Here is a 16,250-nt window from a genome sequence, read left to right on the forward strand (position 1 = left end):
GAGTTTTTGTCTTTTTGTTTTTAAAAACATGAGCACAAATCTTTTTGGTATTTTGAATTAAGTATAGTCAAACTGTGAAGTTTCAAACCTTGATTTTGTGGATTTTTTTTGTTGGTTTACAAAAATTTTTCTCTTTAGTCCAATTGTGGCCATTTTATTTTTTTTTTCCTATTATCCTGACACTCAATTAGTTAGGCTATTCCAAATTCAGATAATCAAGGTTTGATCACAGAAAGCAAATTTTACAGTTACACACAACTTGAGAAATTTAATGAACTTTGCATTTATATGTATTTAAGTAAATAGAAGGTACATGTACATGTATGCTGAATTCCATGAATTCTATAGCTGATTTTAAATTTGTTTGTTGTAGGGAGATGGAGGTATTTGCTGTTAATCATGCTTTCCCTTTCTCAAAGATGCTGACATTTTATCGAAAAGAACAATTTGATTTAGAAGCATGTTATGCCAAAAATGTCAATCTTCCACTAAAAGATGGTTTTATTGGTAAGTAACGGTAACCGTTATGATTTTGAAAGGGCTTCCTTATTTTCTATGTTGAGTGATTGAAGCATTTTTTTTAATTAAGGGGGGTCCTTCTTAACTACCAATCTGTTGCTAAGAAAGATTTCTGACCATCAACTTTTGGAAACCAAACTTCCTACGGATTACATGTAGAGTTTGGCACAACTTTGTTCTATTGAAGAGTACTTCAAGAGTTTCAAATCATGGCCATATTTGACAAGTCACGTGACCGGAATAGAAAATACCCTAAAACTGAAAGGGCATATAGATCTAAAAATTCAAATCAGTGCCAACAGATAAAGAACGTCCACATGTGTGATGCTTCGTATGGTTTTGATGAAATTCGCATTATTATTAAAGTTATAGCATAATAAAGACCCGTATTTTCAGACTTTCTTCAGTAGCGTCCCATTCTTACATGTAAATGGAAAATCCATATGAAGGATAATGAAGAAGGGTATGTTGTCTCTAATTCGTTGAAAAAAATCGGAACTCTACCTTCCTCTCAAAAGTTTTCTGGATTTTAACTTCAAGCACGCAGTTTGGGCCTGGCACTAGTTACGCACGCGCGCAATATCATTTTTTTAATGCTGCTGTCCTCCCAACCAAAATTTCATGGTTAGGCATTGCCGAACACCAAAATAGCTTGCAACCAAAAACCATCTTTAGAAATTCCTTAGCAACTGCTCTAGATCTGTAGTTAAGAAGGACCCCCCTTAAAACCAAGACTTTATTTTACTCACATGTACCCGTATGTATCAGTAGCCGAAAAAAAAAAAAACATTTGTGAGAAACAGAGGTAGGTAACATGCAGTTGTTTTTCTAGGGAGTTTTTCAATCAAAGATGTTGTGCCCAGTAAGGAGGGAGAGTCGTCCAAAATCAAGGTCAAAGTTCGTCTAGACATCCATGGTGTCCTAAATGTTGTTAATGCAAGCTTAGTAGAGAAACTTGCCGTAGCTCAAGAACCTGAAGTAGAGTCAATGGAAGTGGAAGGACAAGATGACAAGGCAAAGGAAGCAACTGCTGATGCTGCTAGCGAGGTACAGGTTTCTTAGAGTGGTGCACACTAGCTGTAGCTTTGACCACAGCCTGCACGGTGGCTGGTGTCCGAAGGGAAGGGAGAAGGGAAGTTATCCCTCCCCTTCGAACACCAGCCACGCAGGCTACTTTGACCACAGCCCTTGTGAAGGGTTCATCACCATGGGCTTGAGTGCTGCAAGGGGTATTGTGTGTTTGGACAAGTCATTTTACTTTCGCTGTGCCTCTTTGCCCCCAGAAGTATAAAAAAAGTGACTGCCACATAATGTTTTAAAAAGGGCTACTTTGTGTATATTGCTGGTTTTCACTGTCACGCAATCAAAAAATAAATTCGAAACCATTCAACTACAGAAGCTGTGAATTTCAAATATTATAGACGATAAATAAATAAACAATTTCTCCAAGTTTCAGGTCTGTGCGGTGTACCGTTCGCGAGTTATTTGCCGAACCTTTCCACGCAAATTTATAAAGCTTAGTATGGAGATGCCATAACTGTGTCCTTCCGAGGGACACAAATATGGCCGCCGTGATGTCAGAAAAACCATCTGGAACTCAATTCTGTTTACAACAGCGGCAATCTTTGGCTCATGAGCTATTATAGTTTCACATAAACACCACTTATTATATCTGAAATGTTCAGGAATAATGGAAAGGAAAGGCCTTTTTTCAAACAAAACAGCTTTGTCCCGGCACTCAGCTTGATGTCACATACGACAGAGAACTCAAATATTCAAAATGCTCTGTTTAAAAAACGAATGACACTATCGATCTGGAAATGTGCAAAAAGATATATTTTTAGTTTATTTTACGTCTCATGAACACGCAATGCTCTTCCATGTTCTTTTACACTAGTAGCTAAAGCTCTGTCTGCTCGTGTATTTTCATTGTAGAGTTCGCAAGGAACAGAGGAATCTAGTGGCTCACAGGAAAAACAGGCTGGAGAGGAACCCATGGATACAGCAGCAGAGGTAAGTTGGGCTCTGACTCACAACTAAGAGCTAGTGAATACCTGGCTGATGCCTAGAGCCCTGCTCAAACAGTAACCCGAGTGGACGCAAGGAGTTGCAAGATGTCTAAAAGGCTATTTCAATGCAACTGTGTGCGCTGCAGTTCAGCACCAGAAGTTAACAGCAAGACTTGCATTCACTTGCATTGGGTGGCCAAAGGGTGAAAAACTTGCGTTGACTTACACTGTACTGTATGTGCAAATTTGATCCAGACCCAAGTGAACGCAAGTGCACAGAAGTCCTGGTTAAACGGAGATGCTAGTTGAAAATTGTGTCAATTTGAGCCTCCTTTTGGCCAGGACTTAATTATGAGCACAACGGACACCCAGCCAAGTAGTCCAGATCAAGTACTGGCCAGTGCCACATTATTTTGTTCTGTTGCAAGTCAAGCAAGGCCCCTAAGTAAGGTCTTCTGGCTAGCACAAAATAGCAGCAATTTGCTGGAAGGGCAACATGGAAAATCCGTTTTCTTTGCACCCTGTTTTGGGAAAGTGTTCGGACAACCTTGGATGGATTAAAGTGACGTCATGCTATAGAACTGCTATAATGGCATATTAGGTGCCGACACAACAAGCCACGTACATGTAGGCTTGTACAATACAAATTTTATTGTAACCTCCCCGTGGGGGCTTTTCAGAGACAATGAAAAAAAAAAATACAATAAATATAACTATTTACAATGATAGAATAAAAATTCTTAGAAATGCTTAAAATTGTCTATAAAAAGTAATTGCTAAAACTAATCACATGTAGGCCAACATTTTATGGCCATCAGCGGAAAATGACAATTTCAGCTTGGACTCTACCATTGCACAGCACTGTAACTTGATTTATTCATTTTTTGCAGTCATCAGAATCAAAAGATCAGAAGACTGATTCAAACAACAAGGAGGGTGAAGCCAAAAATGCCAAGGAAAGCAAAAGCAAAAAGGATAACGGTGCTCCGGCAAAGAAAAAGAAGCAGCAAGTTAAAACAGTTGAACTAAGAGTTGAGACATCAGTTCCAGGACTGACTAGTACTCAGCTACAGGAAGCTATAGACAGAGAGGTTTGTGGTGGCTGCTGTTACTTGATTCAAACGCTATAGTAGTATGCCATCAGATACCACAATCCATTTCCATCCTCGCCGTTGTTAATAATCCTCATTTTCAAATGGCTCTCTTGCCATTTGCTAAGTACTTTTCTGCAAAATCACATAATTATTGGCGGGCTGTCTCTGGTCTAGGATATTTTTAAGCTTTCCGAATCACACTAAGAAGCGATAACAGTGATTATACATCTTGGTAAAAACAGATTGACCTAAAAGAACCTCTCTTAAATGTGTGAAAGACAGCTGGAAAACGGTCATTCAACTGAATACGTTATGAAAAGCGTTCCTTTGACAATACCGTATTTACTCGAATAAGCGCCGCCCCCGAATAAGCGCCGCCCTCGAATAAGCGCCGCATTTGGGACCAAGAAATTAATAAGCGCCGCCCCTGAATAAGCGCCGCAGTCACGATGAGGAGCTTATTCGAGGAATTCCGTGTAACTTAAAATAACACGACAAAGCAACTCTAAAACAGCCTTGAAAATTCCTTTTCGTCAAAAGCGATGTTTCGCAGTTCAAAGTTCGCTCGTCCATTATTTTTCTATCCAAAATTCTTACAATACGTAGTTCTGTTAACGTTGTGAAGGCCGTAAACTTTGTCGGGACAGCAAGCGCAAAAACTCTCTTCCGTAAGAGACGAATCCTGACAATCAAAAGTCCCTTCTTTTTGTTACTGTAGAAGTTTCGTCTATATTCGATTGTTTCTTGCGTCCAATTTTTAAATAAGCGCCGCCCTCAAATAAGCGCCGCCCTCGAATAAGCGCCGCCCTCGAATAAGCGCCGCACTTGAGGCGCGAAAAATTTAATAAGCGCCGCGGCGCTTATTCGAGTAAATACGGTAGTGAAACTTGAAATCTTTTGAATGTAGTACAGTAACACGTTTATTGAATGTCAACTTGGTAATTGAAGTCCTCACGAGCTGTGCCCTTAATTTAGTCACAATACAATTTAGTGCAACGATTGGTTTGTGGTTCATGCCAAGGATCTTTGTGAACCCTATGTAAATGCCTTGTTATTGCAGTGTCAAATGGTGATTCAGGACCGTTTAGAGAAGGAGAAAGGAATGGCGAAGAATGCTGTGGAATCTTACGTTTATGACATGAGATCAAAACTATACGCCGAGTTGGAGAGATTCATCACAGAGGAGGTCTGTACACTAGCTGTAACCAATTTGTTTACGTAATTTGTCTGCACTACACGCGCGTATGTCAAAAAATTTACACAATTTGGAAGCATGATAAATGATGCTCAGAAGCTTTCATTTTCATTTCGGCATAAGAGACAGTAAGTTCTGCTCAATAGCTTTCATTTGAATGGTCACACTAGCATTTCATCCACAGACTTAAAAGTTAGAACCACCTTGTATAGCATTATAAACAGTACCACGTGAAAGTACTGCTCAATAGCTTTTATTAGAATGATCACACACTAAGACTAGGGTTTAACCCACAGACTTAAAAGTTAGAACCGCCTTGTACAGCATAATAAACAGTACCACATGAAAGTACTGCTCAAAAGCTTCCATTTAAATGGTCACACACTAAGACTAGGGTTTAACCCACAGACTTAAAAGTTAGAACCGCCTTGTACAGCAAAAAAAAAAAAAACAGTACCACATAAAAGTACTGCGCAATAGCTTTCATTTAAATGGTCACACACTTGACTAAAGTTTCGTTAAAAACGTAAAAGTTAGCACCACCCTGTACAACGGAATCAATAGTACATGAAAAAATCGGGTATTTTGTTTAATTTGATGCTTATTGTTATTTTTCGTAGGCAAGAGAAAAATTCTCGTCTTTACTCGAGCAAACAGAGGACTGGCTGTATGAAGATGGCGAAAACCAATCCAAAAAGGTTTACCAAGACAAACTAGCGGCGCTGAAGGTAAGTGCGAGGAATACGTTACTTTTTGAGACAAGGTAACTAAAACAGTAACAGTCAAAAATAAGTTAACACCTCACGAGAAGCGACTTTCGTCTTCCTAGACGAAATTCTACTTTCAAGAGAAGCCACCGTGGCATGAAGTTGCTAAAACGCCATGCCGTGGTCTTTTTGTCTCACACCATCGCACAGAGAGCCCTCTGTAGTTTGGCTATAAAATCTCCTTTTATTTAGCCTGAATTACGAGGTATATTCTTTGCGGAGCCCAGGGTCGGATTTTTCTTTGGGGGTATGTTGCCCACGCCATCACACAACAACAGAAAGAGCCCGGGTGATTGTTATCTTGTAATCATAAAATCAAATGCATTTTCTACTTTTAAGATTAGATATTTAGTACAGTAAGATATTTAATTTCTCAAAATACTATATGTTTTGATCATCTTATAGAAAGTAGGAGATCCAGTAGAGACAAGATGCTCCGAGTTTACTAAAAGACCAGCAGCATTCGAGGAACTAGGAAAGAGTCTGCAGCAAATCAAAAAGATTCTTGAGCTCTGTGCGCAGAAGGTGAGGTTTAACATTATAGAATGAATTGTCGGCTATTCTCCGTACATGTCTCTGAGAAAAAAACGTAAGCCATAATTACTACAGAGGCAATTACAAGTCCGAAATGCGTGCGTATGTCACGTATTTCCACCAGCACCATGTACACTGTTGTACACGCCCATGTATACTGTTTTGTAATAAACCCCTCAAAACTCAGTGAAGAAAAACGTCATTGGCCAAAAGCGCGGGAAAACTAGCGCAAGCCAAACCGTTAGTTTGCATCTGGCCAATCACAGAATGCGCCAACAGCGGAATGAACCAATCAGAAATTGAGAAGAAAACGTGCAACTGGTGCAAAGCAAGCGCGGGAAAGAGCGTGTAAGGCAAGACACGATTGATTGTGGTTTTATTAGTAGTATAGGAGTTGGGGGTACGAGATCATAAAAATTTTTATTATCTCATACATCCCCAACTCCTATACTACTCACAGCACTGGATCCAAAAATGGATTCAAATATTGGAACCAAATCTCGGATCCAAAACCGAAATTCAAACCCTAGAAAACAAGCCTTAAAAACCAAACCTTGCTAAACCCTTTAATCAAAATATCAAAATCTCTTATACTCTTTTTCAAAATTTTGAAAACAGTGCGTTTAAACAAGCCTTGTTATCATAACTTTAATATCAATCTGGAAAACCAAGCGAAGCCGAGTTTTATGATGTTTTTATTATCATGGTAAATCTCTTGTACTGAATATCTGTTGTGAATTATCTTCTAAAACGATTATGATTTTTGTTATTTTTGAATTCATTTTTTCTTTTTCAAGGTCGGATAATACACTGTTTAAATCATTGTAAATGTTACATAGGTGTTTGCTTGTTTCATTTTCTTTATTTAATAATTTTGTTAATGGATTGCAATGTCCATCTTGTTTTAGTTTTTTTTCTAAATATACTAAAGTGTCTAGATTTTCATATACCGAATCTCCGAGTTTTGATAATTTTTTTAATGTTACGATATACTTCAGTGTGTTTATTGCGTCATCAGACATATTTTTGAATGTATCTGCTTTGAAACATATTTTCTTTAAATTTTCCATGTTTATTTTCATGTTGGTCATTTATCTATATATATAGTGTATGTTTTTATTTTTATGCGTTTTTAGTGCGTTTAAAACAAACCTCGTTGACATAATGAAAATCAAAACTGAACCAAATCTCAGAGCCAAACCCTAGAAAACCAAGTCTGTAAAACCAAGCCTGAAAAACCAACGCTAACTCAACCCTAGGTTCAAAATAAAAAAAACTTCTTATACTCTTTTTCAAACTTTTTTTATAGTGCGTTCGAATGGGATTGTCTTATATGGGTCCACTTGCTACCCAGACTGTACTCTTTTTTACATTGCTCACAAAACCCTCGTGTATTTCGCATATAACGGGCTTTTGTGCGCCTTATAGCTTTCATTTTGTCTTCTTTGGTAAACCATCTCTGGTATCGGCCATTAACAATATTATCATTCCAAAACATCAATTGTTATATATTAGTGACACAATATATTAATTTCTTATATCATTAATAGTGCGTTTATATATGTTGTAGATCCTTCATTGGTATCCAACTATTAAAATTATCATTATATCCTTTCCACTTCACTAAAGCTTGTTTCTTCTTATAATCCCTCCGAATGACTTTATCAATTCTGAATACGTCCTGTTTTGCTTTTAACAGTTCAGGTTCATAAAAACTTCCTTGTATGTCTTCATTATTGAGATCTTTCAATTTGTAAGTAATAGGATTAGTGTATTGTATCTTATCGATTGTAAAAATTTCTTCTGTCCAGTTTGGGGTGTACCCTTTATCGAAAATATTTCTTTTATACTTCGATATTCGAACCTTATCACCTGTTTTGAATTTCGGTTTCTTTTTTGATGTTTTCATATCACCGTATAAATTAAAATATACTAAGCCTTCATTCTTTTTCCTCGATGCTTCTACGGGTGTCATTTTAATGCTTGAGTGTTTGGTATTATTATACTGTTTTAACAGCTTGGGTAGCATATCGAGGTACGTCGTATTACCTTGAGCAGTGAATTGTTTCCACATTCGGGTTTTAATTGTCCTATTCCATCGTTCACAAACACTACTCTTCTCTTCGTTCTCGGTGGAGTATAGTGTTATACTATTCTTTTCCAAAAGCTCCTTCATATTTTTATTGTAATACTCTTTCCCTTTATCAGTCCAAAGATATTTAGGTTTACGCCCCTCTTTGAATATGGTTTTGAATGCTTGAGTTACAGTTTCACCTTTTTTGTCTTTTAGAGGCACTATCCAACCATATTTACTGAAAACATCCAGTACCATGAGAAGATATCTGAATCCCTTGTTCCATTTACTAAACTGTTGCATTTCAACCAAATCCGAACACCATATTTCATCAATATGGTTAACTATAACACGCCTTCGAGTAAATTTGCGTTTTATTTTTTTATGCAATTCATTGGCTAATTTTTCTTGCCAGTTTTCTTCACTCGACGGCTTTTTACGTTTTTTGGCTTTTTAACACCAAGACCGAGTTTTTGTTTTGTATTGATCAAGAAGCGTGCTGTTTGGCCCCATTTAGGCATCTGGCCATATGGTATTTTATCAAGCGCATTAACCATCTTCCTGTCACAATCGCCCTTGTTTTTTCCCATATCATAACAGACGTCGTGATAAGCACTGATTTCATCCACCTTATTATACGGTTTGACATGCCATTTAGTGACTTCGCCAGTATCTTTATCATACTCAAGTTGCTTATCTAGGGGGTTAAACGGCCCCATGTATTTGTATTTTGAAGGTGTAAAACCAGCTCTAGGACGTGGTAATTTACCAATCAATTTATGTATATCAAGAGCGCCTCCTTTAATAAATTTGCTTTTTCTCTTCCTGCATATTTGACAAACTGATTTTTCCATAAGCCGACCATTTTTAGCTTTTACCTTTTTGGAGTTTAATGATTTGGTTTGTTTTTTACACGATAGACAATACGATTGGCACATTATATATATTGATTAGATATTTAATCGCAATAATGATTTATCCATTTTCCATTTTTATACTCACTGAAATTGCATTTGGGGTCGAGATTTTCATTTTTATATGCACCAGCAGGCTTCCAAAAATTAGATGTCTGAATCCCGCTTTTTTTATTAAATATACCTTTAGCAAAGTCACCGCGCCAATATTTTTTAAATAGATCTTTATCAGCTCCCGTGACTGACATGATACCCGATGCTAGGTCTTGAGCCTGTTGAAAAAATGGAATTTTATCACCAATCTTTTTGTTAATGGTTTGTCCAACTCCTCGTCCTTTTTTATCACTGACAAATTTGGTTTTAATGATTTTGCATTCTGAGCAAACGCAACGCAACATAAGTCTTCCGTTCTTTGATCTTACATATTGTTCAGAATTAGGTACACAATTTGTTATTTTTTTTTGTTTCACACAATACGATTTTACCATTATATATATAAGTTATATATTTCTGAAATAATGTTGAATGAATTTCTCATTCTTCATTGTGTCATATATGTCAAACACTTTCAATAAATTATAATACGATTTCCCCTTATTCATTTCGTTGAGAAAGTATAGACAAAAGTATCCGCATGTGGTTGTATTTATATTCTGTATCTGATTGTTTTGATGTAGCAATGTTAAATTCTTCTTTTTTGCGTGATCGACTATTTCTTGAAATGGAGGCATACCAAAACTATCAAAATAATTGATTACCTTATCTTTTACATAAGTTGCAACCCAATGACTACCACTCAGATATGACGGTTGGAGATTGTAAATGAATATTCCTAATTTGTGATTATGTGGCACAGTCTCATCTCTCATTAGTACATTTTTTATCGGTATATTCAAATATAAACACCAGTTTATTAAATCAAAATTACTCATTGGTATATTCTTATGGAATGTTGGCTTTCTTACTTTCTTTTCGGTTTTAAGATCTTTTTTTTTGGAAGCACCAATCCACCTGTTCTAAGAAATTTATCATATTCATCCCAAGAACCAATAAATGGTGGCGGTGTGTAAGCTAATACATCTTTCTTACTTGGTAGTCTTATATTTCCCCCATCCTTCTTTGAAGTGTTAGCAGTTGTTGATTTGTTAGTTGTTGACCTTCTTGATCTTGTTTTCGTTTTCGGAGCACTAATTCCAATCATTGGAAAATCAATTCGCGGTGCCCCATGACCGACCCTAATGACCTTTCGAATTTGTGTCTTCGAGATGTTTAAATCAGATCCAACACCTAACTTCTTAGCCTTATTCAATTTATTGATTTGTCGTTGAGTTAGCATTAAACTGTCATTGCCAGTCATATCTGAATTGCTTAAGCGAATAGTGATCTCACTTTTATTTCTATAAGCAGTCAAAAGCTTCCTTCGCTGTCCTTCTGACAGATTCACTTTATGAGAGTGATAAGTTGTCATTACTTGTATATATATTATATGTTATATAATTTCTTGTTTATAAAACGTATACAAAATAGAATGGTTTATACATAATATTCAATTGATTGATTTATACAATAACCAGCTCATTCCCCACCTTGTCAATGACGATTGTCTCATCATAAAGAACGATGGCATGGACGTTGAAAGGACTATCTCCCGCACTATTAGCGTTTAGTTTATATCTGAAGATCAACTGCTTTGGGTCTCTAGTTACTCGCTCTGCTTGATATGATAAATCAAAAAAGATAATAGGATAGAGAGAGTTGTAATTTGCCAAGTTGAGTTGTGTACCGCTGTTGTAATCATTCTTTCTCATACCATAAGACATCAAATCATTGAAGATCCTAACTTTGGACTCACTATCATATTCGGTCTCAGGATAAAACACTCCGTTGCCGTATTCCAATCGGCATGTTGTCAAATAACTACCATTCCCACGGTCAAGATTGATATTGAAGGTATCAAATTCATAGGGATTTTCATCTGCATTGTTTGATTTAGCTCGTTGTAGATATACAAAGATAGCCTTAACATTATCAATACTGGATGAGATCTGGAAGAATCCACTGCTATTCGTTGGTGCGGAAACCTCATACATTTCGCGCATATACTTCCAAGTGTTCTTTACCAAGAAGGAACTAACAAACTTATCATATAGGCTGTCCTTTGGAGTCAATTTTGGGACCCATAGAAGGAATCTATTAAGGACCACTCGTCCATCATCTACATCATCGGCCTTTTTAAGTAATTCGGCGTCATTCTGTAACTGTATATTGAATTGGAGTTGCATTGGGAGTAACATTCGCCCTTCCAGCTCTTCAAAGAAACTGTAACGATTTAGAGGTATAACAACATTGACATCATTGAGACCTGTCGTCAAAAGTCGCCTAGCCTCAAACCCTGCATTCTGATTAGCATTTGCTATCCTATGGTCGGTATCTAGATACCAAAGACTATTTTTTGCTACTGAGCGACTAAAATCGTCACTATATTCGAGGAGGTTCTTAACGAAAGTAACTTTATGGAGATTATCGGTATCATAAACGATTTTTCCTGCTGATTTAATCATCATGTGGGCAATCAATGAATGTGCTCCATTAATAACTGTGATACGATTCGCCCCCGTGGTTGCTCCATCAGCTAACATTTGCACCTGAAATTGCACCTCGAAATACGCATTATACCAATCGTAGAATGAACTTCTATCGTTAATCGTGAACTTATAGCCGTTTTTAAGTTGGTGCTGACCGTTAGCTGGGACTCGAATAACATCATCGAGTTGAAATCGAACCAACTCGGACCTCTGTAAGTATTCGCTTGTTCTAAAAGACATATATTATTATGTTACATAATTTTGCAATTATGTACCAATTTTTTTAATCATTTTATTCATTTTACTCAACGCCTTCTTTTTACACCTGATCCTGATATTAATCTATTAATGATCATATCAGTACTTTCATTTTTCTGTTGGTGTCTGACAGGTGAGGTATTTACTTTCTGTAAGATTGGGGATAGTGCCTTTTGCCCAGCATTTCCCTTCCTCATATTCCTAAGCCTTTCCATTATAAGGTCTCCGGCTTTTTCTGATGCCCTTTTACCCAGTTTATCACCTGCATGAGAAATACCTGATTTTATCGCCTTCTTACCTAAGGGCTTGACAATTTTTTTAACAACAGACGACATAACACTCTTCATCGGTTTGAAAATGTTATCAACGATAATCCCTGACCCTTTGTGCTTATATACAAATTTACCAAATTTTGGATGGTAAAACCTCTTGAATTCATATGGTTTCATTATATACTATTATGTTATATTATTCTATCCTTTTCAAAATTAATGAAAAAGACGTATCCGCTCCATTCAGGTTAATTAACCGTCTCTTCCCATCTGTGATGTATATTCGAATGCTACTTATCTGTTGCTTATTGACCGGATTAAATGTGACCCTACGAGGCTCGATTGTAAACGAATAACTCGGCTGTAGTACGCTGGTCGAAAAAGTATAAATGATATCCGACTCTTCGCCATCGACTAAAGAAGTATTGACTAGATCGCAATGTACATTTAATATATCGGTATCTTGGCTTAGATTTGGGACTCTTGGACCAATATTAACCGCATCCTTTAATACCTTTTTATCAAACCCTATAAGGTCGTTGAAATTGCTATGCGTCAAATCAAGTTGATAATTTTGAGATAAAGTGATTGTGACTCGGAATGTTGTTGAATCAAAATCAATAGAGATGGGATATATAGGGTTATCATCATCTCCCGTCTTAGTAATCTCTTTAATATATTCATCAAATTCAGAATAATTCCAAACACCTGCAGGGAAAGTTATGTCTTCAAATTTATTCCCATTATCAGAACTATATTTAATCAGCTGATTACCATATGAGGGATTTACATTAAACCATGTAAATGACATGTTAATAATACGATTGAGACCTATCATATATTGGTAATTGCTATCCAATGTTATAGGCCTGTTGAATTTAGTTGTAAAATTTTGAGGAGTGTTATTCCCTTGATTTTTAACACTATATGATGATAATACTAACTCACGATCCATATATATAATACAGTTACATAAATTAGACTTTAAAGTACTGATTATACAATTTATTATATTGCGGTCTATTGATTGTCGACATTTTCAATAATGTGTCCAATATATTAACTCCCGTATTCCGCATTTCAACTGACGTATTTCCAGCCATTGTTTCACCGATGATCAATTCCAATTTTTTGAGAAGCTGTTTTACATCGTTAAAAAATATAACATTTCCACCTTTCTGTTTTTTTCGAATACCAGAACCTTTTATCGTTTTGGCTTTACTTTCGTAATGTTTTATGTAGTCATTTAATGCAACTCTTGCATTGTTTATTCTCTTATTTTTAATCTGTCTTTCCGCTTCAGATATAGTTCCCCTATTATATTCTTTAGTAACATTCGCCTTGAAACCTTTCAATTGTCTCCGTTTATATTTGGCTTTCTCTAAAATCTTATTAAGATAGTTCTTGGTTTTCTTTGGTGTCATTTCAGGCTGATCTAATTTCATTTGCACTACATCATAATCGTCGATACCAACGTCATCTAGTATTTCACTTACTTCATCATCAGCATCTAAAGCATAATCAATTTCATCCTCATCGTATTCAGGAGGTAATTCATCTACATATTCAGGATAATATTGGGGATCAACATAAATCTCCTTATTTCCTTCTAAAAGATCTTTTAAAGATTCTTCATATGTTGGTGGTTTTGGTACAATCTGTTTTTCATTTTGTGGCATTACAGGCTCATCAAATAAATTATCTACGTCCATATCCTCAAAAGGATCAACTTCAGGATAGTAATCTGGAGCTTCCATTTCACCTCTCATCCCCTTTTTGACACGATTTTTGGGTACTTTTGCTATCTGCAAATTACTTTTAATTACATCATCTAATTTACTTGTCACTGGTTTGAATACCTTCGAAAATGACTCTTGGCTTGTCTGCTGACCGATATTATTTTGTGTGATTGCATTTTTAACATAATTGATTTTATCGCCCAAATCAGATTTACTCTTTGCAAGCTCTTTCCATCTAAGTAAACTCATTTTATTTTATATTATTACGTTACATAAAAAATGAAAATTGAATATAAAAATCAACATTTAACATAGCGTTTAACACCTTGATGTACACCGTGTTGAACACCTTGTTGAACTGAAAATAATATACCCATATAATATAATGAGAATACCGAATTATGACACTGAAGACGATATGGCCTCAAACTTTAGACAACTATACGATTTCATGCCAAATCAATGTTTTCGGATGCTGGTTTGCGGTCCATCAGGTGGAGGTAAATCAAACCTTTTACTTGATATGATATATCGGCTATTGTTTTATGATAAAATATATTTGTATGGGAAAAATCTTCAGCAAACGAAATATCAACATCTTTTCAATACCTTTGAACCCATTAGTCAAGAGGCTGGTTATTCTGTTATTGAATCAAGTAATGATAAAATAATACCGCTTGATAAAATATCAGATGAAGGCCAAAAACTTGTCATCTTTGATGATTATCTCAATACGGGATCAAAAAATGATAGCGAAATACGCAACTATTTTACAAATTCAAGAAATAAAAATTGCAGTTGTATCTATTTAAGTCAGAGTTATTACAATACCGATAAAACTATTAGATTAAATTGTACTCATCACTGTATTTTCGAATTCCCATCTAATAATGAACAAGGAATGATTTGCAAAGAACTTGGAATCAATAAAAACGACTATCTCAAAGCAATTGCAGACCCATTTAGCTTTTTATATATTGATAAACCACGTAAATTCATAACAAAAAATTTCAACGAACCATTATAATCTAAATAATATCTATAATGAGTTATTCTAACGGTTTATTGCAAAATAAAGAAACAGTTGTTGGAAGAAATGGAAAAGATGGTAAAGACGGTGTTGGTTTCAAACTAACAGATTCAGGTGATTATAATATGGACAAAAAGAAAATATTTGGTTTGAAAACACAAGATGACGTAGCATTTGATGCTGATCTCGATACATATGCAAAAGACTTGAGTAGTGCTGTTAACAAGAGATATGTCAACCAATTTTTAATGAAAAAAAACAGTGATGAAACCCATTTTGATTGTGTTGGACTTTCACTTCAGAACACTGAAGCTTACTATGATGGGTTGTATAACGACTTATCAATACCGAATGTTGAATACGTAAAATTAGAAGACAATAAAGTCAAAGCAGAACTCAACAACAAACTCGCTGATAAAGCCGACCTTAGTACCAATAATGAACAAACGTTTAACAGCATTTTAAATGTACCTAATTTCGATCAAGGTTATAGCAATATGTCTAACGTGATGAATAAGAAATATATTGACTCTAGAGACGCACTTAAAGCAGACAGATCGTACGTCAATGCTACTTATTTAACAAAGAAGACAGGAGGAGTTTTAGCCAATTCCATTCAAAGCAAGGCAGACAAATTTTACGTCGATAACACTTTTTTAAAGAAGGCCGTAGGACGCGTTTTGACTCAAAAAATTCTAAGCAAGCTTGATATTGATGGCAGTAATTCGATGCAAGCTAATCTCGATATGAACTCTCATAAAATAACAAATCTAAAAAACCCAGCCAATGATACAGACGCTGTAAACAAAAAATATATGCTTGATCATGTTGATAGCAGTCATATAACTTCCGTTGGTCAAGAAAACACGTTTGCCCATATAATGACCGATAGTATCAATCAATTAAGCGAGGAAGATGATATCGAGTTAGGCAGTTTAATCGATCATCCGAATTCATACCATAAGATCAATACTAAAGTTGTAGACAGTAAGCTGGTACTTGACAGCAATAAAGGCTACTACTCAAGCAGATTAGGTATCAATGTATATAGTTTACCAATCAATCGATACACAATGGTTTTCGAGCTATTTTTTCCAGCTGAAATAGATCATGATAGTCTAGATATCGATATTGTATCATCAATCGACAACATCGACAAATCAACTACGCGAGTTTATGATGGATATAGTCGAACAATAGCACAAATTAATAAATATCAGCAACATCCTAATAATTTTCTCTATGTTGATATCGTTTTAA

General features: G+C 35.8%; 1 protein-coding gene across 1 annotated transcript in view; it reads left to right on the forward strand.

Annotated features, from left to right (window-relative positions):
• Nucleotides 1-16,250, forward strand: part of LOC144654587 (97 kDa heat shock protein-like) — a 37,431-nt gene that overhangs the window by 11,481 nt on the left and 9,700 nt on the right. Inside the window, exons 11-17 of the mRNA XM_078514757.1 lie at nt 374-507; nt 1,352-1,566; nt 2,455-2,532; nt 3,419-3,619; nt 4,683-4,808; nt 5,438-5,545; nt 5,990-6,109. Coding sequence (XP_078370883.1) covers nt 374-507; nt 1,352-1,566; nt 2,455-2,532; nt 3,419-3,619; nt 4,683-4,808; nt 5,438-5,545; nt 5,990-6,109 — 982 coding nt within the window. The remainder of the gene's footprint in view (nt 1-373; nt 508-1,351; nt 1,567-2,454; nt 2,533-3,418; nt 3,620-4,682; nt 4,809-5,437; nt 5,546-5,989; nt 6,110-16,250) is intronic.

This window comes from Oculina patagonica, chromosome 5, assembly GCF_052425735.1.
Source record: "Oculina patagonica isolate OP01 chromosome 5, crgOcupat, whole genome shotgun sequence".
In the NCBI taxonomy this organism is placed as follows: Eukaryota; Metazoa; Cnidaria; class Anthozoa; order Scleractinia; family Oculinidae; genus Oculina; species Oculina patagonica.